General features: G+C 39.5%; 2 protein-coding genes across 2 annotated transcripts in view; both read right to left on the bottom strand.

Annotated features, from left to right (window-relative positions):
* MEP1B (meprin A subunit beta) overlaps positions 1-8,773 on the bottom strand; it is a 28,012-nt gene extending 19,239 nt beyond the window's left edge. The window contains exons 1-4 of the mRNA XM_027750291.2: positions 8,588-8,773; positions 1,940-1,990; positions 1,793-1,836; positions 722-794 (exon numbers count right to left, since the gene is read on the bottom strand). Coding sequence (XP_027606092.2) covers positions 722-794; positions 1,793-1,836; positions 1,940-1,990; positions 8,588-8,759 — 340 coding nt within the window. The 5' untranslated portion in view covers positions 8,760-8,773. The remainder of the gene's footprint in view (positions 1-721; positions 795-1,792; positions 1,837-1,939; positions 1,991-8,587) is intronic.
* A 6,778-nt stretch (positions 8,774-15,551) lies between these two features.
* On the bottom strand, positions 15,552-27,224 carry RNF138 (ring finger protein 138). Its single transcript, XM_027750079.2, has 7 exons — positions 26,935-27,224; positions 25,928-26,093; positions 24,292-24,407; positions 21,301-21,369; positions 20,680-20,785; positions 19,821-19,928; positions 15,552-18,404 (listed from the first exon to the last, which is right to left on the bottom strand). The coding sequence occupies exons 1-7, from the start codon at positions 27,045-27,047 to the stop codon at positions 18,336-18,338; spliced, it is 747 nt and encodes a 248-aa protein (XP_027605880.2). The 5' UTR covers positions 27,048-27,224; the 3' UTR covers positions 15,552-18,335.
* Positions 27,225-27,494: the final 270 nt, after the last annotated feature.

The following is a 27,494-nucleotide window of genomic DNA, read 5'->3' as shown; positions in this document are numbered from 1 at the left end:
TTTACGTAAGCAAGTATTAAATAAATAGGAAATGAAGACATCAGATTTTACCTAGTGCAGAAGGCAGGATACAGATCTCTCACAGAATTTCTCCAGGATTTGAACTGCTCACATTATATCTGGGTTATCTCCTCTAAGAAACTTGTATAGTTTCAATCCAGTTTAGATCTGAATTTAAACTGGGGATGACCCCACTCTATGTAATCTCCCTATGTGGTATCAGTAAGAACTTCAGCTTTCCATCTCACTGCCCACCTCTGCCATCCAGAGCCACAGGCAGGTGGATTGAAAGGAATGGAGACAGACTATGATGTGTCCCTGGCCCACATTAGGGGACTCAGCAATGTGCCATTGCACACTGTCAAAATGCCATTTTGCCTTCAGTGCTGTAGATGCTGTAAAGGGCTTCAAAAAGATCTTCCGTGCCCTCTTTTTACTTCTGCTTAGTAGAGTTTCATGCCTCAGACACAAGCTTTCAAAACAAAATTAATCTGCTGGGCCATAGCAATGGCAGAATAAGAATAATTCAAGAAAGGAGGTGAGAGCCAGCACCAATACCAAGATTATGTACCGCATTTGTGCACACTCAGCCCCATTCCTGCTCTGGGAAATGCCTGCTCTAGTCTTAAAAGAGGAAAGGATGCCACAGAAGCTTTATCAACCCATATTTAACATTTCAATCAACACAACATACAGACATTGTCAAGGGCAAATACTGTACCCAGGCTGTCCTCAAGGACATAGGGAATAACATGGGGCCACCGATAGTTGTCACCAATGATGGAGTTTCGTTCCTGCATCCAAGAAAGAAGAGATGTATGCAGTCCTCAGGAAAAAGTGATTTAGCATCAGCGACTACAACAGTGCTAAAGGAAACCTATAAGTCCAAGTAAAGCATAAAGGAAAACAACAAACTCAAAAAAACTCAGAGGTCTAAGGTTTCAGTTTGAAATTCCTTCCCTCCCTCCTACCAGTGTCTCCAACTTCCGCACCTTTTTCTCCATAGAAATTACCTGAGCTTTTGATGCATGTGCATAGGAGCTTCAGCTCACATGGGAAGCATTAAGATCTAAAGTATTGAAAACTGAACAAGTATTAATAATTGTTTAATTTTTCATAATGCAAGAGTTTGTTTCTGTGTCTTTAGCAAGTGCTGTCTTTGCTTCCACTGACATGCTCAGGCCAAAGCGTATCTCCCAAAAGGGAGAGTAAAACACTGTTGCCCTTCAGAGTACAAGACACTTTTGGGGTTTCCTACTAGCCATTTCTGAGATATAAATGCAATTATTTTTTTTTAATTGATGAGACAAGGATGCTGGCTGGAAGCTTTAAAGTGTGGTATTACAGATCTAATTTTTCCATTGGTTTTAGTCAATCTATATGATGGATGTTTTGCAGCACTGCTCAGTAAATTTAATTGGCTAAAAATAAATACTGTACAGATAAAAGAATATTTTTCTAATATAAATCTGCCTCAATGATGATCAATGCTGCTGAATCTCTTAAAAGTTCAAATATAAAAAACACAGTAAAGGAAACAAGAAGCTAATAATATTGATCTAATGGCTGAACAGATTTCTGCTGGATAATGTTTCTGCAAATGCTCCTGACTCCTTCATTGTCTATGACATTTTTTAGAATTCCACCCCCAACCATCTTCAGTTTATTGTTACATAAACAACATTTATTGTTATTAGGAGCAGGATAAATCTATCATTTCCATGCCAGCAATACTTTACATTATGTAAGTCAATGACACATTCCTGGTTTTATATTTTATATGTGAACTCACCACATGAAGTTTGATGTCTCCCTCAAAAAGGTCTAGTCCTAAAGCTAAAGAGAAGAGGATATAAACATTTGGTTATTGTATTGATCTGTGACTAACATACTGAAAATTACCAAAAAGAATTAAAAGAGAAATTGAATTTTGATAAACCTTCACTGATGTCGAAGATGTCTTGTTCAATTCCTCCATCTACGTCTACTTCTGAAAAATAAAAAGACAAGTGAGGTAGGACATTAGCCCTTGCTGTTATCTTTATGAAGTGTGAAAATTAATGCAATAACAATAACAGTAATTATAAATCTGTGTCTGTCCTAGCAATGTTTACGAGCAGCTGGTTTCATTGACTGCCTCCCGTGCATACAAATAGATCTCTAAACAGAACTCACCAGTTGTCTCTGGAGCAGGCTGAAAGGGGGAAGAAAAAAAGACATTATTAGAAAGGCACATGATGAAACGCAGTTCGCGTTACTCTCTCAACAATATTAGAGATGCAATTCAAGCTCAACTGACAGCACTTAGCATATGACTTTGTATTGGATTGACTGGACCCTCTGCCTCCTCATTTGACTGGAAAACTTCATTTGCTCATGTGTCAGCTTTGTGCACTCCCCACCTCAGGCTGCCCAACAAGTAAGTTTCCCAGTACTGCTTCTGTGAGGTTTTCTCTCACAACTCAGGTTGTATTGAATGGTCCTTCACAAATGAGAAAAAAAAAAAGAGCCTATTACTATGGAATCAATATTGTTACTAGTCAGCAGCTGTGAAGAACCTATGGAACTTATGTTTAACTTTCCATTGTAAAGCTGAAGATGGGAGAACAGAATTAGTGGTCTGCCATCACACAGCAAGACTTTGAAGGACTGGGTACACAGCCCAGGTCACTTCAGCCCCAGTTCAGTGCCCTATCTGGACTCCACTTACCTATGCAATAACAACTCACAAACTCTTTCAGCAACATGTAAAATCCACCGACCATAACGAGATATAATGTCATATAATGAGATACACATAGAACACTTTCCTTGCTATAGCATGCCTATAGAATGTAATCTTCATTCTTTTACGGGACTAGACACTTCATTTTGGACTGCTTTGAACATATTTGACATAATATTACACACCTATTTATCACACAGTGAGTAAAATCATGAACAGCCTTTCTAAGTGCCCTAGTTAGAACAGCTGGGACCAGTTCATCACTGTATGGGTATTCTATAGCCTTCCATGCCATTTCCCAGAAACTGTTATCAATAGACCATTTACACCATCTGCCCAGAGCAGCCTGACTCTTCAGGCTATAAACTGGGTGTTAAGAGGCCTGCGAGATAGAAGGGTGTTTTTATCCTCACACCCATTGTGGAACTCCCCGCCCTGAGGGAGGCACTGGGCATTCCTGCCTGAACTGGAGAATATATAATCTTGGGGTTTTGGGACTTTTTAACCACTCGTGGGATCCAGAGGAAGACTGCAGATCACCGCTCTCAACCAAACTGCAGACCATCACTCTTGACTGGACTGCAACCACCACTTTTCAACCAGACTGCAACCACCACTCTCAACCGGACTGCAATCACCACTCTTGACCAGACTGCAACAGCACTCTCACCAACAAGTTTTCCCCTCTCCTTTTTGGACTCAGGGGGCCCAACGAACACCACTCTGTTCATGCCCCAGGGTGCTGGGTTATACATTTGGGTTTTGTGGGTTAAAACCAATTGTTTGTCTGTATAATCATACTTACTGTATATTTTATTAAATTGTTATTCTGACTTATAATCTCTCCTTTGAGTTGGGTTCACTTCCCCTGCTGGTTTACCTTTAAACCAGCACACTAAGCAATCACTACTGGGTGTTTCGTATTTCTATATTTGAAAAGAAGTTCACAAATTGAAGGTTAAAAAAGCATCTTTATCTTTCATACATGCAGTTTTGCAGATAGGACTTATTTTTCCAGTGTGATAAGCATCTGCAACCTTCATTAGAACCAATGAGCAATACAAGCTCAGAGTGCTGAAAAATGGCAAAAGTCAAGTCCACGCAGTTCCCAGGAATATTAATTATGGTAATTTCTACCATCTGTATGATGTATAAGATAACAGTACAGCCAGAATATTCAAGTGAGATTCAAATGCACTTGTTCTTCTACCCCTGACTTTTGACACGTAATGATGGGAACAATTTTGAGGGAAACAATTGTGAGCCTTAAAACTGATGGCATTCATACAAAAAGTTTAACCAAATATAGAAAAAACCCTACCTTCCATAAAATTTCAAGATTCAGAAAGAGAGCTGTGAAATTGTCAGAATGCCCTATTTTAGCTTTGTAATGAAAGATTAATTTTTAATCTCAAATTACTGTCTTGTAAAAACTTCAGAATATGGCAGAAAAAAATACTGTAAATACAAAAGTCTGAAATGTCATTTTATGATTTTGATTCACCTGAACTAAAATTAACTCAAACTGTTCCTTCACCGTTTTCATCTGATTTTAAAAATCTATTCTCATTGCCTTAGAGGGGAAAACCTTTTTTTGCCAAAACGAAGAAGAGGCTATAGTTTATAGGTTTAAGAGAGATAATTCCCCCTGGTATCAGCTGGCACAATCAAAATCTTAATATCTAACTGTAATAGGTTAAGGTAAAGTACAGGTAAAGTTTTTAATTCAAATTCTTAATTTTTTTAATGAAAACTACCACCCACATATATCCTTGCTCAGTCTAAAGGCAGGATTTTGACCTTGAAGTGTTGGTTACAGAAAACTCAGAGTAGAATCTTTTTCCTGGTTGAATTTCTCCTGAAACAGCCCTGTTTCTGCAGTCTGCATTTTTGAGTGGTTTTAAAATTTGGTAGATTTTAAGATAGTTGACTCTTAAAAACCCAGTATCATTGTGGAAAAGTGATCGAGTCCATTGAAAAACTGGTTTCAGAGTTCTGCAGATGAAAATGCTGAAGGATTGATTTTGATCTCACATTTCAGAGTTAACTGCAATCATTCAGGTTTACATTGATACATGAGAAATAACAATGGGGACTTCAGAAAAAAAAAAAAAAGCATATAACTGTATACAGATATAGTTTAATAACCCCAGATATCTTTTTCAGAGAAATCATCCATATATTTGAGATGTCAGTCAGAAACCCCCTACATTTTGAACTTTTATTGCACATTTATCTTATCATTATATTTCGTTATCACTATATAAGATAATTTGTTATCACTGTGTGACAATATCCACATACTCAAGTTTTAAAATGAAAGTGCAGCTTGTAAAACAAGCTGAAAGTACATGGGCAGAGTATGTAACACACATTTTGAATTGTAACCATTAACAGGGAGTAACATGCTTCTACAGTATCAATAACTATAAACTACAACGCACCCATATTTACTAATCAGAAAGTACAACTGTGCCAAAGGTCCAAACTGGCTAACTCCTGCAAAAGTTCCTCTAGCAGCAGCAAGCTGAAATCAATGTAGCTAAGTACAGTGGTACTTTGGGGCATAAATCAAAAAGTGAGTCTGTGACTGAACAATGCCAAATTCAGCAACTCAGTGAAATCCAGGCTGGACCTCAGTGTCTGAGAACTGTCACTGAATGTTTTACACTGAAGGAATCCCTTCCATCACTTTTTTTCACTTCATTCCCAACAAAACTAGGTCTTTACTCCTGTGAATCTCAACACCAAAACAGTCTGTTTCAAAAGTAGTATCTCTGCATACAAGTATTATTTGTTTCGGTGGCAATGACTTCGGTCTCAATGCCAGCCTGACAAACTATATGATGCAGTCTGTGGAAGTATTGTACATGCACAACAGATTCAAAGTTCACAGTCACATACAGAGGAAGGTTGTGCTAGCTGAAGTGTACCAAACAGGAATATAGTTTATTCACACACACACAAATTTCTGAACAATTTTAATATCAGTCCCTAACTTTGGACATGGACAACATGGTTTATGTGAATTAAGATACAGTAATGGTTGGTCAAACCCTGGCCTGTAAGCATATTTACCGGCAAATAATTCAACTGCATCTTGGACAGGTGAGAAACATCTCACCTATTGAAGTCATGTAAAAGTTAGGTAAGTAGACTCACTCAGCAATCAGTGGAGAAACAAATGGGTAATCTTTATGTCCCTAGAGTACCTATGGCATCACCATGATGCCCTGGCATCTCCATAAGTTGATCCACTTCGCTTTGCTTGGAAATCTATTCAAGTATGTGATGAATCATTTGATGAAAACTTCCCTGTCTTACCATAAACCTCAGATGGAATATACTCAACCACTTTGGATGAGAAACCCTAACTTAGCACTGTTTTCTTCAGGCTATATAATTTTAGTATTGGCATCCAGAAACATGAAATAAGCTCTTCCTGGCCATAGGACATATGGAAATTTAATAATTAACCCTAGTGATCAGAAACCCCTCTCACAAAAGACCTGGTTATTAGGAATCAGTTTGATGTCAGATAACTTGTAGATGTTAGTAGCATCCTGCATCACCTACTATAGGCTTTAACACAGCCTGTAGTGGAATCTAAACAAGGCTGAGGTTTGAGTTTCCAAAAGGTTGAGGAAGAGGAACAGGTAGTGGAAATAGAAGTATGAGATTGGGGTAGTAGGGGATACAGGAGGACTATGGGAACGTTAGGAGTGTGAGGTTGAGCTCTTGACTTAGGGAGATATATGAGTATGTGTTAGTGGAGGGGAAGAAGACAAGGCTGCCACAGTGAGATACAGGAGATGGATTCACAGAAACAAATAGTTAAATTGCATACCTCAGGTAATGTTATTGCACTTACATCATGTCACAGAAAGTAGTGCCCTACACTGTAGATTACTCTGACACTACGAACAGCTGGAACAAACTTTCAACAACCTATTGGCTTTTGTTCTCCAAATTATATTGTGCATCACCAAAAATTCCTGACCTCTACAACAAAGCATCCCAACATGAACAAAATGCTATATTTCACTACAAAAGACAGAAAATACAAAAATCTCAGTTGTTACGTTTTGACCTTAAATATTTCAGCTGGATTGGAGGAACAGGAAGCAGTCATTTCCAAGTATATCCAGTGGCTAAAAAGGCATCACTTTCAATATCAAATATATTGTGTTAGAGAAAAAAAAAATCCATTTAAACATGGAGTAGTGAAATACATTTCAATACTTATTTTATTTCTAACCCCAGACTTGTTATTCTGGTAATAGCACTTTGAATACTAGTGGACATCTTGCTTAGATGGGGAACACAAGATAAGCTCTTTCTATGTATAGCCAGGTCTATGAAAAAGAGCAACAGTTTCCCCCAGAAAAAAGAAATCTTCTCTCTCTCTAATGCAGATGATAACAGAATTCTTATATTGCAAAATCAACATACTTAATAGTTTTCTTCTCAAACTCATCTTAAGCTACATTACTTACTTAATCATATAAAGAATATATATTCTTTGTTTTCTTACCAGACTCCAGACCATCTGAAGAAGAAGCCAAGTTAAAAGCACAGACACAGAAAACAAGCTCATGTTCTCTAGTCAGCAGTTGCACGGACAGAATTTTAGATCAACTTGGTATTTAAGGCAGTAAGTATCATAAATCAAAACCTTTGTCCTCCCAACAACGATTAACTTTACTACCTTTCTCTTGTCAAGTAAGTGAAGTCCATCTTAACTATATTACTGCTGAGAGAAAAAGGATTGGACACAACCTGAAATACAAGACGAAATGGAAACAAGAAAATGGAAATACAGAGGAAACGGGCACATTTTAGGAAATACAGGAAATTCCGTTTAAACCTAAGAACTTTTAAGAAATAATTTGTTTTTTATTCCAGGGGGTTTTAAGCACTGGAACAAGTTGCCCAGAGAAGTTGTGGAGTCTCCATCCTTGAGACAGTCTAAACCCAATCAAACACAGATCTGAGCAATGCACGTGACCCTGCAGGGGTGCTGCAGGGGAATTGGACTAGGTAATCTCCAGAGGTGCCTTCCCACCTCAGTCATCCTGTGATTCAATGAATAAACCTGGCACTAAAACCTTTCGAACAACAGAAAGCTAGCAAGACTCTTGGCAAGTAAGCCATTAATACATAAATAACTATGCATTTTTTTGAAAGTGAAAATGAGAAATTTGTCTACATATAAAAAAAAATCTGTCAGAAACATAATTTCAGTATTCTGCTTTTGGAAAATGCAATTCTATTTCTACTGTTGATAGATGTGAGACACTGTATTTGTCACTACCTCAAATAATGGTATCCTTCTGGATCATTTAAAGATTCCATACAAAGTAATATTTAAAATGTCATTACCACTGTACTATCACCACTCACCACTGTCTGTGACTCTTGGGTGTTTCTTCCAACTCCAGACATCTCTTCTACTTCCTACCTGTCAGTGAGTGCTGAAATTGCCATAGTTTCTTCTTATGTTTAACTTGCACCTAATTGCGGTAATTGTTTGATCAGGCTTTGTCAACCTTTTATTTTCCCAGACCAACTACGTGGATAGACTATCATAAAACTTAAATTTAGATTTTGTATTTAAATACAGACTCACAAATTATTATATCAAAGTTAATAACATTTGGCACACTATTTTAATTATCAGAGATAATAAATAAGAAAGAAAGATCCTAAGTAATGAGGACACCTAAGCCATTTTTAGCTACTCAGATCCATACTTACTTCATTGCTGATGCATTGAGAAGTAGTAGTTGCAGAAATTGTTGTTCTTATAGTGTTAGGGTCTTCTTCTACCTAAGTAGCTAAATATTGTAATCCTCTACTCACCAGTATCGGTGGTGTCAACTGCTCTCAAATCAGTGATGTTTGGTAGGTTGAATGGCTCTTTTGTCAAGATTTCTTCTACAAGTTTGGTGGTCCTTGAATTCTGCATGCTGTCATCACCAGCTGCTGAGAGATGATGGTAGTTCTTCTTCTGGAGGCTGTCTAGATTGGCCATGTCCACACTACCAAGTATTTCGAACCAACTGGAACAGATTCATAGATTGAAACACCTGGTGGTAAGAACCTGGCATCTATGCTGCACACATCTCAAAGGGCTCTACTTTGGTCTGGCTCTGATTTGATCCCAAGGACCTGACATCAGTGGGGACAACTGGACTGCATTAGGCAGGGATCTACAGAACATATTCTGGCTTATTTTCAAAACAAAGAAATTCAATTTGGACACCCCAAAACTGCTCTGTGATGTAAACTAAAGCATGGTAGGGTAACCACGAAAAAACATAACACTTGCTTAAAAAATACAGTCTTGATCAAAATTAAAATACTAGTGCAGCTGCATCCAGTATTCCTTGATTATAGTACAAGGGTTTTCCTGAGATGATGAACTCAAAAGAAATGGAACAATTTTGGCCTTGCTACTTGGTGTTGAAAGAAAGTCTAAAACTCTGCTTTTCTACTTCTTTGGTCCTCTTTAGACAAAAGTAATCAATACAATTGTTCTCTGTTCCCTCATCCCCACTTCTAAGATGCATCAACCACTATTGAGACCTCACACCAACCTCTTGTCAATGGTAAATATAGGGATGAAGGGCTGTATGAACTTCTGTGTCATGACCGTTGCCACTCTCAGGACTGGCTAAAAAGTGAGTTACCTGAAGAAAACAGGTGTTGGTGTTGGAATTGGCATATAGTGACAACGAACAGAGTAAGTACGAAAGTTATATGCCAACCCTGCATTGTAAAATAGATCCATATACCCATTTTTCCTCCAACTCACACCTCTTTTTCATTAAATAAACTCAGAGTTTTGACACCTCAACCAGTCATCTGGTTGGTATAATAAAACAAGATGCAATGGAAAAATGAACAATATGTTAACAACAGAACATTAGGACTTTTAAGATAGAAGCTCTTGGCAGAAATTTCAGTGAAGCAGTTAAATTTTTTTTTTATTACATGTTGATGAGAAAGTAATAAATAGATGTGCAGTCTTCAGGAAGTTTTATTTCTATCCAATCATGGAAGATCTTTTCGACAGACCTTATATACTTTTGTGATCATGTTCTCTATAATGACAAACATTTTGCTTTATCACTGACTGGCTGTCTGTGTTCAGGCAATATTCCTACCCCTTATTTTCCGTAGGGGTTTTCCTACATGACTCCTTGCATTTTTCTTAGAAGATGAAAGTAGCCATGTCATACTTCTAAGACTGAGGCCCATAGTCAGAAATAACTGAGTATTACCGTAGATGAATTAATAAAGGGTAGTGCAAGTTATTTGATAGATGGTGTTAATTTTCAGATGAACAAAAAGAATGATGGTCTTAGATTATCTCTTTATTGTTGAGGGCATATATATTGAGGAACACATCTGGCCCAGGTAGCTCAGCTTGCAAGCTGCAGACTGAAATGCATATTGAAATGCAGATTGACTGCCAGAGCATCTCACGAATGGTCAGACTGGGAAATTTCCTTAACACATAACTTTCCTTAACATATAGCCAAAAGTAATGCATGTCCTTTCTTGATACAGTCAGGGACTTGGGGAATTGAAGGATGTTATTTCCATTAACATTTTGATCTGCAGGTAGACTCCAACAGTATCCTAATTGCAAGCTCTGAGTTTGAAGAAAAATAAAAACATTAAATGCAAATGAGAAGAAGCAGGTCTTTAACTGGTCGATTGCTTTTTCTTTTCTTGAAATTCTTTGCCTTAAACATATTTCACATTTTTTATGGGTGCTAAACTATCTAATGAGCCCTGAGTAACCGTAAGAGACACCTGCAAAATCTGAGCTCTTGACAGTCAATTACATTTCTTTCTCCATAGGCTCACATGCTGCTAGTAGAAACAATGAAAAGGAAAGACATCAGAACGTGTTGTGGAGCTTGCTGCAGATCCACTGCAGTGACCGCTTGGATCTCCTGCTGAGTTCACTTTGCGAGCACCAGACAGATGGAGAGCACCACAGAGCTGACTGCACATTCCCCTGGACAGGCACCGTCTCTTCATGCCTTCCTAGTAGCACTGTTGCCTGTGGGTACTACCACAGCACAGGTAATAAAGAGACTGCAGTACTTTCCCCCTGCCTTGCTTCAGAAGAAGGAACATTACTCAGGCATCATCCAGTAGAACTGGCAAACATCACTTGTTTTACTCTTCTTTGTAAAGCTACATCTGTGGGTAATAATCTGGGAAGAGACAGTAATGAGTACAGAGAGACTGGGAAAAACGAGCAAAGTATAGAAGGGCAAGAATGCTCTTTTAAAAGCCAAAAGAACGTAATTTCAAAACACAGTACTAGCTAACTACATGGTTTCATAAACCCAAGTAAAATTAGTTCTATACATACAGTGATTTTTTAGAATTTTTGGTAGGTATTTTCATATTTGAATAGTTTTATTAATGTTCTGTAAGTCAGCACAAATGCTTTGGTAATTGTACTATCTGTATACTGCTCAGCAAACAAAGGTGATTCATGGTTGCTCGTTGACATTTAGGTGGATCCTGTCTGATTATAAATCTCAGTGTCAGCTTCAAGTGATATGAATTCATTACATAATATGAAAAGTGCTGTTTTGGAGAACATTACGTATTCCGCTCAGAAGTGCATACAGACCAAATGTGAAAGAGTAGGAGGATATTCAGATGGTCTAGTACTCTCAGATAGTGGATTGTCCTTGCCCTGTCTCAAGCTTTCTGCTTTATCTTACACAAATTAGTTTCACTTTTTCAGTTATCTCCCAAACCAAGATAACACTGTAATAGTATCTCTTTGGCTGATGAGGCAAAAGCACCAATGAAGATAAGAGTTGTTAGATAAATCTGCAAGATAAGTGACCCTCAACCAAATCCAAAGTGCTTCAAGTTGAACAGCTGAATATTTCAAGTTAGAAAACTCCAATGTTTACAAACCTAGCAAGTGTCATGTGGGACGTGTAAGAAAGTGAAAATTACACCAGATATCAAATACAAGTGTTCCATCTACTTGCAGAGGAGCAAATAAGACAGGTTTGCTTTGACTGAGAGTTTATTAAAAAAAATGAAGCAGACCTTCAGTTTTTTCACATTGCTTAACTACAGCTAAATTAAAAAGCAAGGTTGAAAAGCAAACAGCAGAAGTTTGGGTATAACATTGCATACCATTCTGCCCACTGCCACTTCAGACATACTTTAATCATTATTTTGTGTGTGTGCGTGAGAAAACAATATCTCATAAATTAAATAACTAGTCATACAGGATTACACCTCTCTCCCTCTCACAGGGATCTGAATCACGTCTGACATGTTTTTACACAAACATATTTCACAGTAAATATGAATCAGATTACAGCGTGAAACAAGCTGCCACTGACAGGCAGCTACTAAGGTGGCTGTAGCTGGCCACTAAATATCATGCCACTGCAGAAACGTACTCTAGGGATACTTAGCTCTTTGCCAGATCACAGAGATAAGCCTTAGCTATTAGAATTCCTCTCTTCATACCCGAGAACTGTAGCAACCCCGAACTATCGTGAATAGATAAGGACGCACACCTGTACTGGGCACCGGGTGGACCTCACCACCGCAGCAGAGGGAATTAGCGAGGGCGATGACGTGTGCAGTTTCAGAAAGCAAGAACTCAAAAATCAGCACTACCCCCGTTGTAGCTCTCACAGAATCCATCAGTCCTCAGCTGCCCCCCTGTGACTCCCGTCTGCACTACAGCGCCTTAGCTTTAAAGACCACTGGAGAACGCCCTTGGGGAAGGAAAGGTCTAGCAACCAAATGCACGAACGTGTAACATTTTACGTTCACTCGTGAACTGGGGAGCACTCCGTTCTTCCCAGCGTGGAGTTCTGGAGGAACACTGTTTACTTGCCACAGATCATAAAGCACAGAAGTAAATATGTAAGTCTGACGTTCTAAAGTTAGAAATATTCTCTTTCTCTAGATTGGAATGAGCCCAGCCAGACCCTTAACCCAAAAAATATCATAAAAGATTTATTGAACATCTGGATAGAAACCCCATATCTAATAGTGTCTCGGAGTACAACTACTTAGTGAATTATCACCCTTAAATACTTATTTAGAGTTCCCAAGAATATTCAGTGCCCTCTTGTGGTTTGAATTATGAAAGAAGGAAAATTCATGAAAGAAAATACTCAGGTTTGATCAGTCTCACAACCGAGGTGGCACCTGAATCTCACCCTCTATAGCACTGGGGCCACCACAGAAAGTGCTGTTACCATTAAAGAACTGGTCTTTGTGAGATGTTTTTAATTTTAAACCGCATCCTAATCTCTTCAATCCAAAAACAGATCCTCCTCCTAAAGAAAACAACGAAGTAAATGCTTTAAAATGCATTTAAAAGCAGTAAGATCTGTCTGGTAGGACTTCCAGATTCTTTCCAAGTGCAAACACATTCTGAGAAATATAAACTCCTCCAGCCATAGAAGTAAACATGTCTGGAGAACTCTGGAAATTATTGGTGCTAAGCTTCTTAGTTACTGTATTTACCCCCGAGGCCCACACCAGCCCCATATTAAGGGCACAGCCGGAGGAGCTTATAAAACATACAGAATATGAAACAATAATTAGTAGCCAATATAATCGTACTGATTTAATTGCTGACTGCTTTAAAAGACAGAAAAGAGAGTGGGAGGGAAACACACAGTGTAAATTTAGGAGAACTGCTGCAGGGAAATGCACAGAGAGGAAAACAGGTGGTGAGACACTGGAACAAGTTGCCCAGTGCAGCTGCGGATGCCCCATCCCTGGAAGTGTTCAAGGCCAAGCTGGATGCAGCTCTGAGCAACCTGGTCTAGTGGAAGGTGTCCCTGCCCACGGTAAGGGGTTGGAATCGGATGATCCTTTCCAACACGAGTCATTCTATGAAAAAAAGAGACAGAAACACAACAGTAGAGAAAAAATGTAAAGTAATAGAGAGGAGTACATTTCCCAGTGACTAGGCATCCCCATAAAAACAGTATTCTTAGCCCTGGGAAATAACCTACAGTTTCACAGAGCTGAAGAATGAATCCTAAATGTATACGGAGTACTTAAGGCACAGATTTAAAACAGAATTAGATGCTTTCCATAGAATGCATGTGGCAGTGATGACTTCCTCAGTGCAATTTCCTAACAGTTTGCGGAATGGTGGGGGAATAAACATAAAATTCACTTTCCTAGCTCTTTCCTTGTCATGTCCATAAAAATAGAGATACATGACTAGGGGGAAAAAAAATGTTACAGATAGAATAAGGCTGGTTAGAGTTAGAAAATGAAGAGGTGAAAACTGGTCCTTCCCAAAGCAGACCTAGAGTTTGAGAAATATAAGAAACGGTACAGACCTACTTTATTCGTGAAAGAAGAAAGTCCATGCTTTGCTCTGGTAATTCACTGGGAAGGGGCAGTATTAACATTATTGAAAAGCCTTCTCATTGCAGGCACCCTGAATCCTGACCCCTATGTGTTTTCAAACACAGCCACAACACACACAAAAGAAATCTGATCTCTAAAGCAAATGTACACTGTACAGATCAAGTAGTTTTTGTGCCCTTTCATTGCGTTTCTCCAATTCTAGAAGAAACTTGAAGATGCTTTTATCAAATATTCTTGTAGCTCTCCTTGCCTGCAATAAACCAACCTTGGCTGCCAGGTACTGCAGTCATTTCACAAATGGCACAGTGTTTACCAGACATGGCAAAGTGCACATCTCTCTCTTAACAGTGTCCACGAATCGGTGTCTGTTTCTGCATAAAATAAAGGATATAAAAAATACACTACCCAGACTCTTTCACAGCAGAGTCCTCACGGACACTCGTATGCAAATCTCACTAGACTGAAAAGCTAAATTTAAAAAGGAGGACCCAGGAATGCTTCCCAAATACAGAAAACCTTCTAGCCCTGACTACCTGTCAGAAGATGACCTGGGTGCACAAAAGTCCCACTCTTTCCCTGGGAATAAAGCCCTGGTTTCAGACTGGAGCAGGACAAAGGGCAGTTTTACAGAGCTCAAGTATCCTATAACTCAGATATTGCCAATGAGAACTAAACACATGGAGTGCATTCTCTCTAAGTAATGAAATATGAATTGCTGTAGTAAAATAAAATAAAATCTCTAACAAAGCGTTTATAAACAGATTTAGGGGATAGAGTGGTTTACTTAGAGATCACAAAATTAGATTCTATGGGGAAAGAATAAACTAACAAAAAGGAAGTTTATGTAACTTTGTTACACTTCTGTCATTCAAAATAACACATTAAATCAATTTCATAACTGTAGTATCATCTGTATGTCCTTAGAATGTAAAAGCACAAGAAGTAACCAAAGGGTTTTTCAGCTCAAAAACACAGGGCAGAAGGATAAATCATCTAGCTGCCATCTTGCAACCAGTCCAAACTTACTGACAATTCTTTCCTCAGAAAAGCATTAACTCTTCTCAGTAAATCTACCTTTAAATAACAAGGTTTGCTAATGGCCCCAAGTTCTACATACCTCTTTCCCTCTCCTTTTGTTATTTCTCATTATTTCTCTATTAACATGACATGGGACAGCAACATACAAACATGGAAGGGAGAAAAGAAGCAAAAAGTAAATTTTGGCCAACTTATCTTTTTTTCTGCTTTCTGGAAATGCCTAAGATATGATATAAGGTAACTTGTCAGCTCACAGATGGATGATGAGTCACAGCTCATCAGTTCCAGGGGACACATGTCATTCCAATAATTCACATTGTGAAGGCATACAACTGACCACATATTGAAGTTTGAGAAAGCAGCTGAAAAGGAAGAAGTAGCACCAAGGGAACTGATCATCTTTATTATGCAACAAAAAGACAAACAGAAAATAAAATACTTTAATAGGAGAAAAACAGAAGGTACAACTCAAACATAATAACATATTGAAACCATACATAATGCAACATGAACATGAAAACATTGTTTAACAGCAATCTTCTAGTAAAGATCGCATGTTCTGAGCATCACCCATCACATATACACAGCTTTTTGTGCATGTCTGAGTTTCAGTGAGAAAGATCATGACCAGTAGGAACATATTTAAATAGTTTAATTTTCATTAAACGCTTACCTAGTGAATGTATTGGATGCAATCTCTTCATATTAAAAGTACAAAATCCTAAGCAAGGCCGCGCCTGCCAATACAGATTTTAAATAAAGAGGATAAACATTTTGCAAGGGTTTTTCTTTATATTGCTTTAATACACATTTGTTGCTTTAAAATGTGTATTTAAGTCTCTCAACATTTAAACATGACTAAAATGCTCAGCAACTACTCATCAAGTGACAACTAATTATTGCTATAAAAAATTGCTTCCCAGAGTTTTAAAACAGATGTCATTTAATTTGCAATTCTCAAGATATATTCAAGTAATAAAAATAACTAGTTCCAGTGTCCATGAGGCATTCAGAATCTGTATTGGCTGTAGGCATTTATTGCCAGATCATATAAATATTTTATCGAAACTAAAAACATTAACTAAACTTATATGTAACTGTTAAAACTCCTTAGGAAATGTATGCAGTAATAAATCACCACAGTATGTATTTTTACTTCAAAAAGGTAAAACTTTAGCATCAGGCTACCTTGAACTTCATTTCTGTCTCACAGGCACTGTCTCGTAGTTGGCTTTACAGAGCAAAAGTAAAAATCTAAATAATCTTTCCTGTTGGATCAGTGAACCACTTCAAGTGGTCACACAAGCACTAGAGCTGACAGACAAGTGAGAATACACAGACAAGAGTATGGGGGCAAATAGGAAGTTGGAATACAACATCAAAGTGTGGTGTGCTGTCAAAATACTGCAGTAAGATGGTAACAAAATGCAAGAACTTTTAGGTCGTTATAAAAAGGATATAACATTCAGCCATTTCTGAAATGGACAACTTTCTCTGTACTTCGGCCAGCAATGCCTTCAGGAATGTTTTACACTCTTAAATGTAAGCTAGAAAAGTCAAGTTACAACGTATTCTGGTTTAGTTCCAACACTCAATAAAGTAGAACTAAGATTCAGTTCTGAAACCCAGTACATTGCAGAATGAGGCATTTCAACATTACCAGTTTTGGAATATGAAATATCCCAGCATTTAAAGAATAATCAAAACCTCTGTTTGGAGCCCAAATGGGAGGCAGGGCATAAGAAACAGATTGTACTTTGGTTGCACAATTGATTACTACACATAAATCACCAACTAGACTAAGAAAATTACTGGGGATGTTTTCCACTACATATGCAACACTCAATAAGAACAATAGCTTGACAATGGGAGATGGCAACACAGGATAAAGAGTCCTATACCTAAATGGTATATGTTCAGAACAGTCTCTGTTTAAACCTCCATAATGTATGTTGTGCAACCTTCTTTCCTCTCCTCCCCTTTAGTATTAAATAAAAGATCTTAGAACTCTTTTACAAATGAATTTTTCATTTAAAGTCAAAATTGCATTATTGCTCTATTTTCTCCGATTTTAACAATGGTCTTGCTGGGAATGTGGAAATCTAAAATAGGAGCTCTTAAACTGTGTTGGTAACTATTTTAGAGCAAGTCTTTTCTTCTGAACTGTTTTCTCAAGCCTTCAGATGCAGGAGATGTACAAGTTTTAAACAGCTTTGTCAAAATAAACAAGTTTGCTTCTGAGCGTTGGTAGGTGTGAAGCCAATTAGTTATTTAGCTCCACAACCTTCCATGAAAGACAGGACAAAGCAAAAATTCAATTCCAAATGCAACAACAGGAGTTCTTAAAAAGCTCCAACAAAATGAAAAACTATCTGACCACAGTCAGAGGCCAAAAGAGTTTAACTTCTGCATGTCATCTTTGCTCAGAAATTATGTCATCAAAATCGCTCAGAAAATATGTCATCTTCCTTAGCAGTTGGGAGTATTAGGAATACTCCACACTCATCACATTAGTAAGCAAGCATTCTATTTCAGTTATGCTCCAGAAGCGGAAAAAATAGATGTAATTATTCATAGGCAATGGCATCATTCTTTCTCAATGAAAGGTGAAAGAAGCCCTGCTCTGCATTGTTAATCTGTAGAAAAGAAATATATTAATTTTTTAAGCTGTTGTTATTTTCAGTCACATAGCAACAGTAAAAAATTAAGCACAACATCAAATAAAATTTGTCCTTGGCAGGAAAAGAAAAAAAATAAATTATTATCTCATAGATACCTTAGAAGACAGCTAACTTAAACAAACTCAACAGTGCAACAGAGCATCCTTGATATCTTTCTAAAGATACTTTCAAAGTTGTTTTTGGTGAATTAAAATATCCTACATTAATCATAGAAACTATGTAATTAACAGAGTAGTAAAGGTTAGAGGAAATCAAGACAAGAGTGAGAAGTTCCAAAAAGGTCCCTAATTCCACAGGGACAGATCTCGGTAAAGATGTCAAGCTTGAGTTTCAGCAAAATCATTTATCGAAAGTCCTTGTAAGTGTGAAAAAAAGTTTAGCCTGAAAAGTAGTTACTGAATACCATTTTTATTAATATACACTTCAGATCACCAACAGAAGTAATTTTTCTCGCAGATGATCAGTAAGATGGAAGGGGCTCTGCTTTAAAAGTTCACATGACAGGATTCCTGAACTGCATTTTGGTATTGGGCTTCTTCATCAAGCTGAAGATTCTAAACAAAATGAAAACATCATCAAAATGGACAAAAACTCAAGATGTACCACAATCATTAGTTTAATTATTCCTCTTCCACATTTTTACAAAGGAATTGGCACCTAGATGAAGACTCTTCATCTTTATGTGTACTAGATGATTGTTTCTGTTGCACAGTATCTTTTATTGAACCAAATACCAAGAGACACTTGAGACAGGAGAAGAATCAGATGAGTGGGACAAGGCTCATTAAGCAGAAGGGTCCATCTTCTCTCCCTGGTTCAACTCCATTATGGAACAGCCAGCTCAGGAAAGCTGACTGTGTCATGCAATTCTTATAGCAGGGCTTCTAACCAGCCATAACATTCTCCATTAATGAAAACAAAATGTGATCCCCAGACAACAGTAATCATAGATTGTTGAGAATATACTGCTTAAAATGAGAAAGCAAACACATATCACAAAAGAGGTGTGTTTAATCCTGCTACTTTTCCAAAGCTATCTTCCAGGTTGCTAATATGCCAGAGTAATACATCTTTTTAGTGCAATTCTGGCAGTTTCCCCAAATCAGAATTCCTATCACCAGTTTTACATCATCAAACATGCAAGATGGACTCACAGTAAAGAGCCTAATTGCCTGTATTAAACTCCTAGCTCTTCAGGTCTTTATCACAGATCACTGAACTCAGAGAATAATATATATCATCTTTGCCATCTTGAACCATTGAGGCTGCTTATGCCTCAAATACTATGCCTGTCCCACACAAAGCTTAATGAGCATACCCCAAGGCCTGTCAAACTCTACAGAAACTACAACTCAAACTCTCCAGCTTTCTGAACCCACAAGCCAACAGGTTGACTTGACTTAGGAACCAACCACTGACTATATCTGTGTATGTAGTTCCGCATCTACTCCAAGGTCATTTACTCAAAGACAGCCTGAAAGGAGGCAACCTGAACACCAACTTAATGACACATCTCTTTTCAGTCTCTCTCACGACATACCGGAAGAGAGGCTGTAGCAGCAATACCAGCTAGTCAAGCTGCACTTTGAGTCCTGAGATTATTATTTAGCAATTTCTGTCATAAAGGGTCAATAATGTCAATAAAACAGAGTAGCATCTATTTTACTTTCCCTAGAAGCAGCAGCAATAAACTGTTCTAATAAACACAGTAAAAGTAATAAATTGTCCACATTGAGAATACTAAGATAAAGGTTTAAGTCAGTTTGGGGCAATTTAACTATTCCCAGTAGCACTTCATGTTGAGAGTAGAAAGTTTAAGAACAGACAGGTCTACTTCTGAGTTCCATACAAAGCAGGAACATAGCATGTCCAGAGCACAAGTCTGGTACAAATTTTTTATTCAGCATTTTTATTTATAGAAAAAAAAAGTTACCATTTATTCCTCTACACATCAAAGAAGAAAAGCTTACCACAAATTCTCCATAATCAAACCGGTGTCTTAGATTTAGATGGCCAACAAGATTTCTAGTAACCTGGTTAGTATCTGCCCAAGGAAGAGATACACAAATAGGACAGATCTGTATTGGGAGGAGGAGGAGAAAGAGAGAATAAAAAAAAAAAAGGTTATTGGTAATACAGAATGCATTAAAGACATGCTCTACAAGAATAACTAGTTTATTACTCATCCACTACCAAAATAGAGATGTTAACATCAAATCATAGTTCTCAAGAGTGTTTTTCCTCAACTGCGTAACATTCAAAACGTATATTTCAACTTGCTGGATTTCTGAAGTGTTTCTCTTAGGGATGGCAGATTATCATGTCCATCCAACATTCAAGTCAGTTTAGAAAAGAAAGTGATTACTGCATCCTACTTATTCTTTGGGAGAATTTTCATACAATTGAGCTGATCAAGCAGAAAACCAAACACATTTTTCTCCTTCAGACCCTTTGATTACATCTTAGATTACTTTCCAAGTAACTGCAGGTTTGCCATGAAACAATAGTTACGTTAAATATGGGATTCTATAGAAACAGATCTGAAATACTAAATTAAAAAGAGTTAAGTGTCAGGCTCAAAAACTGAGCTTGTTTCACATCAAGATAAATGAGACAGTTGAGTCAGAAATGCCTTAGGACCACCAGGCTGGACATGAAATGTTTTCATGTAAAAGTTACTCCTCAAGACAAATGCACTGTATGAAGTATATTGTCTTTCTCAGACCACAGTGATTGTTACAGATATAGAGTAGCTACTGCACATTTAAAATTGTCCACATAATTATAACGAAAATAGCTTAAGAAACATACATAAGCAACTCCACTTACCACGGGAACCATCTGATAAAGATGTCTATTATTACAGTGATCCAGCAAGCGCTGTCTGGTAAAATTGGCTTCCTGACACAGGGGGCATTTGAAGGTTGGGTGTCCACTGTAAACAGAAATACACAGTATTAAAAAGAAAAGAGAGTTTTAGAAGCAGTGTTACAGAGAGCTTAATTCATCCGTTATCTCCTAATTGTCTTCCCTTGTTTTGATAAAAACAACAAAAAAACCCCCACATCCTCACTGACACAGCAGCAGATCTAACGCAGCACCACTGCTACTTCCAAATTGCAATTTTAAGGTACATTTATAATTTGTATGTCTAAGTGCATTCTTCTTAGAACTGGGCTTCTTTTGTTCCAAAATTCTTTTGTTCCAATTGCAGCTACATGCTGTTCTTACTTTCTGATAAGATCTTTTAGTGCAAATCCTTCCAGAAAGTACTAAAAAAAACCAATTTCTAATGTATACATGCAAATGTAGAAGAAACTACAGCATTTTTTTAAAACAACTTCTTGAAGGTGTTTCTGGAGGGGTTTTTTGTTTTTAAGTCAGCAGAAGCTTGAACTGTGACTATCTGGATCTACTTTAGTAACAGCTATAGGGAAATAAGCAGCCTACCTTGTTTCTCCTTGAAGTATTTGACTATTAGCCATCTCGCCATTATCAGATATTGCATCACTCCTGCTACTTTAAATAAAGAAAAAAAAAACAGCAATGAAAATTGAGAGTATTTTACTCCACTATCAAAATTTTTTAAAATTTAACTGTAACGGGGGAGGGAGAGGAAAAAATCCATCAAGTCCCATAAATGTCAAATCAACATACAGTGCACATATTTTAACTTTCACAACTTTTCCTTTAGATCAAGACACGTCCAGAATATATTTACAGAATCACAGAATCATCAAGGTGGGAAGAGACCTTCAAGATTATCTAGTCCAACTGTCAACTCAGCACCACCATAATCAACCCTAAACCATATCCCCACATGACGCATATTCAGACACCTCTTGAACACTTCCGGAAACGGCAACTCCACCACCTCCCTGGGCAAATTATTCCCATGCCTAGCCACTCCTCAGTGGAAAAAAAAATTTTCTAGTATCTGATCTGAACTTTCCCTGATACAACTTAAGGCCACTTCCTCTTGTCCTTTCACTTGCGACGTGGCAGAAGAGGCCAGCCCCCATCTCACTGCAACCTCCTCTTGGGTAATTCTGGAGAGCAATGAGGTCCCACTTGAGCCTGCTTTTCTACAGGATAAACAACCCCAGCTCCCTCAGCCACTCCTCATAGGACTTGTGCTCCAGACCCTTCGCCAGCTTCACTGCTCTTCTCTGGACACGCTCCAGCACCTCAATGTCCTTCTTGTAGTGAGGGGACCAAAACTGAACAAAGGATTCCAGGTGCGGCCTCACAAGTGCTGAGCACAGTGGGAAAATCACTTCCCTAGTCCTGCTGGCCACACTATTGCTGATGCACATCAGGATGCCACTGGCCTTCTTGGCCACCTGGGCACACTGCTGGCTCATGTTCAGCTGGCTGTTGACCAGCACCTAAGTCCCTTTCCTCCAGGCATCTTTACATACACTCTTCCCCACACCTGTAGCAGGGGCCAGGGCTGTTGTGACTCAACTGCAGCACCTGGCACTTCATCCTGTTGAACCTTATGCAGTTTGTCCTCCGCCCATCAATCCAATCTGTCATGGTCTCTCTGCAAGGTCTTTCTACCCTCCAGCAGATCAACACTCCCACCGAACTCGGTGTCATCTGCAAACTGACTGAGGGTGCACTCAATCCCCTCATCCAAATCATCAATAAAGGACTGGCCCCAAACTGATCCCTGAGGAACACCACTAGTGACCAGCTGCCAACTGGATGCCACTACACTCTGGGCCCAGCCATCCAGGCAGTCTTTTCTTACCCAGAGGACAGTTCACCTGTCCAAGCCATAGGCTGCCAGCTTCTCCAGGAGAGTTATGTGGGAGCCAGTGTCAAATGCTTTACTGAAGCCTAGACAGAAAACATCCACAGCCTTTCCCTCATCCACTAAGGGTCACTTTGTCACAGCAGGAGATCAGGTTGCTCAAGCTGCACCTGACGTTCGTAAACCCGTGTTGGCTGGGTCTGATCCCCTGGTTGTCCTGCACGTGCCACATGATGGCACTCAGGCTGATCTGATTCATGACCTTCCCCAGCACCGAGGTCAGTCTGACAGGCTTGTAGCTCCCTGGATCGTTCTACTGATCCTTCTTGTAGACTGGTATCACATTTGCATGTATAATTTAGTTACCATGGTGATCCTCAGTGGATTATCACGCAGCTTTACAAGAACATGGTATCTAATACAACAAACATTTAGTCAACAAGAACGGTAATGGAATGACAGCCAAGTAACTCAAACACCATTATTAACTACAGGAATGTAAGACAGGTAGCACTTTCTAAGTTTTTTGCCTTAAGATTTAACTGCCATGTGTTTACAGAAATAATTTACAACTTTCAACTACAACAAGGAAAGTTTTCTTATACTGAGCACCAAACAAACTTATTTTCTAAAGTAAAAGTAACAGAGAGGAACATTTTAGAAAGTAACTTTGACTGTATATGCACCTCTCGCTAAGCCAGAAGAAACTGTCCAAACCTGTGGATCCTACTAAGAATATCACTATTTACAGTTACCGATTAGGTCATGGTAAATTTTTTTATATATCTGTGATATTCTATGCATGGGTATTCTACTGTTGCATACTCAATAAAAAGTGATATAAGAATATCCACACACTTGGCCGACACATTGCTGCAGCTAATTTTGGTACGAGCTTCGACTTCCAATATACTGATGGGTTAAAAACCAGAGAAGTTCCGACTGCTAAAAATTGAAAATTGATGGCAAAATAAAGTAAATAACGGACAGGATATATATTAAAAAGCTCTGTAAAACTAGCATGTAAAAAAGCTTCTTCGAAAATAACCCAAAATCAACAACCTCATCCATCAGTGAGAATGTATGAAAAAAAAAGTTCTTTAGTTTTACTGCCTGAACACAAGTGGTGTCATTTGATTTTATGGTGTGTAACATACTGGAGTTCCTTACACATTTCATAAGAGATCTAGTCAAAGCAAATTCAATCCGAAAGCAAAATCTTGCACAGTAATGTTTTGAAACCGGATCGCCACTAAAACCAACTTAGGAAGGTGAGGGGGAATAAACATAGACAGGAACTTCCCCGGAGGTAAATATTATGAACGATGTTACAACGTAAGCTGCTCAAATGCTGTCAAGGCAAGGAAAGCAAGCTACAAATACCAAATACTTGTTAGGAGAGTCTCTACCCGACATTCCAAGGCCATCATGCAGAAAGGTTTTCTTCTGTCTGCTAAGAGTAAAGCAAAAGACTGGGACAAACTCATACTTGAAACATAAAAATATGGACAATTATTACTGCAAAAAGCAGGAATTCCCTGGAAAAAATTTTTAATTTTTTTTTTTTTTTTTATTTTAATTTAATTTTTTAATTATTTATTTTTTTTTATCTTATTATTTCCATGGGCAGAGGGGTGGGGAAAGCCGAAGATGAACTGTTATATACAGAACACCCTGATTACCTGTTCCCTGTTGAATCTTGGGAAATCTGTAAGTTTGGAATACTTGAAGAAACACCCTCTTCATCCTGATACTTCTTACAGGTTTTATAATGCTGTCTCATCCCCGAAAATCTAACCTGAAAATGAAATGCCAACTTACTGAAATCATACTGAAAAATCCAAGGATAGAAGGAAGAGGTAATTCTGCCAACAGAAAGCACGGCATGCAGGAATTTTGTAGATATCATATGCAGCAGAAACCAGAACTTGTGTCTCCCCTCTGCGCATGAACCCTTTCTCCACCAACAGGACATCTGTGATGCCTCTTTGCTTCGAGCCTCTGTCACTCTGTGAGACTGGAGAACACTGCAGCTCTCCACTCCCCACTCCACCAGGCATTTGAGGGCTCTCTCAGGGGTGACAGATGTGAATAAATGCCATTTAACTGAAACAAAGTCACTGAAACTACAACTCCCAGGTCCAGGATCAATAACTGATGAGCTACAATGAGCGGATCCATGAGGATGGGATAAGAAGCACTGCTCCTTCATCCTTCTCTGGTCTGCTGTTACCTAATGCAGAGGAACTTTTTAATTTTTTTTTTGCATTAGGTGTATTCCTTTTCTCTTTTAGAGGGGAGGAAAAAAAATAGTTGAATGAACACCAACTTAATGCTGCTTATCCACCTTTAATTCAAGGTAAGCCAACAAGTTGCTTAGATTTGTCAGAAGACAGCTGGGTTGGACATGCCCTAAATCAGAATTTCAGGCCCAAAAGCACTGTCAGGAGGTGCTCACAGGTTTAGAGGCTGAACAAGATCATATCTCACATGCCTGTGCTTGAATTCCATTAACATTCTTGCTTGGTTCTTGCTTCCAGTTTACTAACTTCCTATCAGTTTCTTTCTCCCCGCTTTTCATCCCAATGAATCACATGGAACAAAGCAAGCAGATGAGGTTTACACTAGTACTAATCTTCGCAATGGTAGAAGTAAGTCCCAAGTGAAACGAAACAAACCTGAAGGCTACCTGGGTTCGCTGCAATTTGTTATAAACCAACTGTGTGGCTGAAATTCTGCATTCATTTATACCAGAAGAAAGATCACTCTTGGATTGAGTGTGGGAGGGTGCCAAGATTTCACCTAATGTTCTGCAAATTATGACCCCTTGACAAGAGAAACAAAGGGAATGTAAAAAGACTGATGGGGAAGGAGGAAGTTAGGTATGACTGTCTGTGCACTGAAAGTAATCAAGCCACTTTTTCCATTTGTTTTAAATTAAATTTTATAGAGGCTCTAAGCACTTTCATCTCCATATTGAAAGTTTCTGAGGTTTTCCACGTATCTGCAACTTTCAAGTTCATCTCCCTAACTTTTCTTTGGCCAGTTTTATAGCTACATCCAGTTTTCCCATTTCTTTTTTGGAAACACTGGCACTCCACCAAAAATGCCTTTACTGAAAACTCACGATCCTCTTTGAGTTTACATCTGTTGGGTATCGCTAGGCACTGCATGCCTTCGATATGCACAAGCCATACAAAGCTACGTTCCAAATGCTACAGGCTCTTTAGCACCAAGACAAGAATGGCACACACTAAAAGTGTGTCTGGACAAAAATATGCAAATTTAATTCCACTTTTTTTTAAAGTTTTACTCTACCTTCTTCTCACAGCATCTACAGACCCCAGAAGCTTTCTTCATACGGTTTTCACAATCTAGAGCCCTTTTGGGATATGTTCTTTCTTTTTTAGTCACGCTCCCCCGGCAGAGAGGACAATGTGTTCCACTTTCTCTTATAGCTGTCAAGAAGCCCTTCCTGCAAAACCTAAATTAAAAAGTTACCACAAACAAAGGTTAGCAAACTGAACAGATACTTTGTCCTTGAAGAGAGCTAGGTTATTGTTAGGAAAAAAAAGATATATCAGAGTAATGATCTACTGAATACAAATCTTTATAAGGAAAATGAAACAATGGTGCTTATGAAGAAGAATATGGAAATTAGGGGAACTTGGCAATGCACTTTCGGTAAAGCTCTTATTATTTATTGACTAGTATGGCTGCACACCGGACTGATCATTAATTAGATATTAAATTGTGCAGCAAGCACGTTATATTGGCCAATCTTATCAGCGGAATTCCTGTTTATTGTCCTTAAGCAGAACCAGAAACACTGCAAAGCTTTCTTCAGCAAGGGTTTCCAGAGACCTCAGTCCACCAGCTTTTGCAGCTCTCTCTTTCCTCACGCACCAGATGCCAAAAGTATTTTGCTTTTCTACGAAGTAGTACGTTGTAATCAAGCGTCCCGCTGGAAAACAAAAATGCTGAATAGACGAGCTGAAAAGAAAGAACAACTCATACTACCGTCCTTGTTCGAAAAGGACCGAGGAAAAACATGAAGTGAAAAAAACGCGTGTTAGGTTAGAGGGTGCAGTGAAACTCCCTCGCCACCGACCCGACCGCCGCGGGGGCTTTTACTCAGTGACCGGTCCTCGTCGGCTACAAAGGAAAGAGGCGACGGGAGGCTGGGGCAGCACTGGACTCGTCATCCTCACAGCCAGAGGCTACAGGCCGAGGGTCCGATTGGGGGGGAGCAGAGGCGCACAGGGCGGAGAGCCGGAGGAGGCGAGGAAAAGGCTTGGGAAGGGCCGAGGGGCCGGGATACCCACACGTGCTGGCAGTTGGCGGTCCTCACGGGCGTTTTGAACACCTCCTGGCACACCGGGCAGTAAAAATCATCCTCGCTGAAGCAGCCCGGGGCCGCCGCGTCCCCCTCGGCCATGGCAACACGTCAGGGCCCTTTCGGCAGGCGCGGGGACGAGGGCCAAGCCCCGCCCCGGCGGACTGAGGCGAGCCCGGCTCCGCTCCCGGGGGCCGCCGCCGGGGGCCCAGGGGCGGATCGCTGGGGGCACCGGCCACCGGGTGGGATACCGGGTGGGATACCGTCCGGGCTGCGGCTGCGGCGGCGGAGCGGAGCGATAACGGCCTGCCCTCCGACAGCCGCCCCTCGACCCTCCTCACGCCCGGCCCGGGGGAGCCCCCGCCCCGAGCTCTACCTGGCGCTGCTCGGGCAGGAGGGACGCGGCAGCTCCGGCCGCTCTACCGGCGGCACCCGGGGGGGCAGGGGCGGGGCCGGGGTTTCCATGGCGATCGCCTCCCGGCCCGGCGGCGCCGCTACGACACGGCGGGGCGGCCCCTGCTCCGCCCGGTCCGGGAGGATTCCCCGCTC

The sequence above is a fragment of the Pipra filicauda genome, unplaced genomic scaffold, assembly GCF_003945595.2.
Source record: "Pipra filicauda isolate LSUMZ 115617 unplaced genomic scaffold, ASM394559v2 scaffold240_size1633699_pilon, whole genome shotgun sequence".
In the NCBI taxonomy this organism is placed as follows: Eukaryota; Metazoa; Chordata; class Aves; order Passeriformes; family Pipridae; genus Pipra; species Pipra filicauda.
The sequence above is the reverse complement of the archived record's forward strand: the minus strand, read 5'-3'. Positions and strand labels throughout refer to the sequence as shown.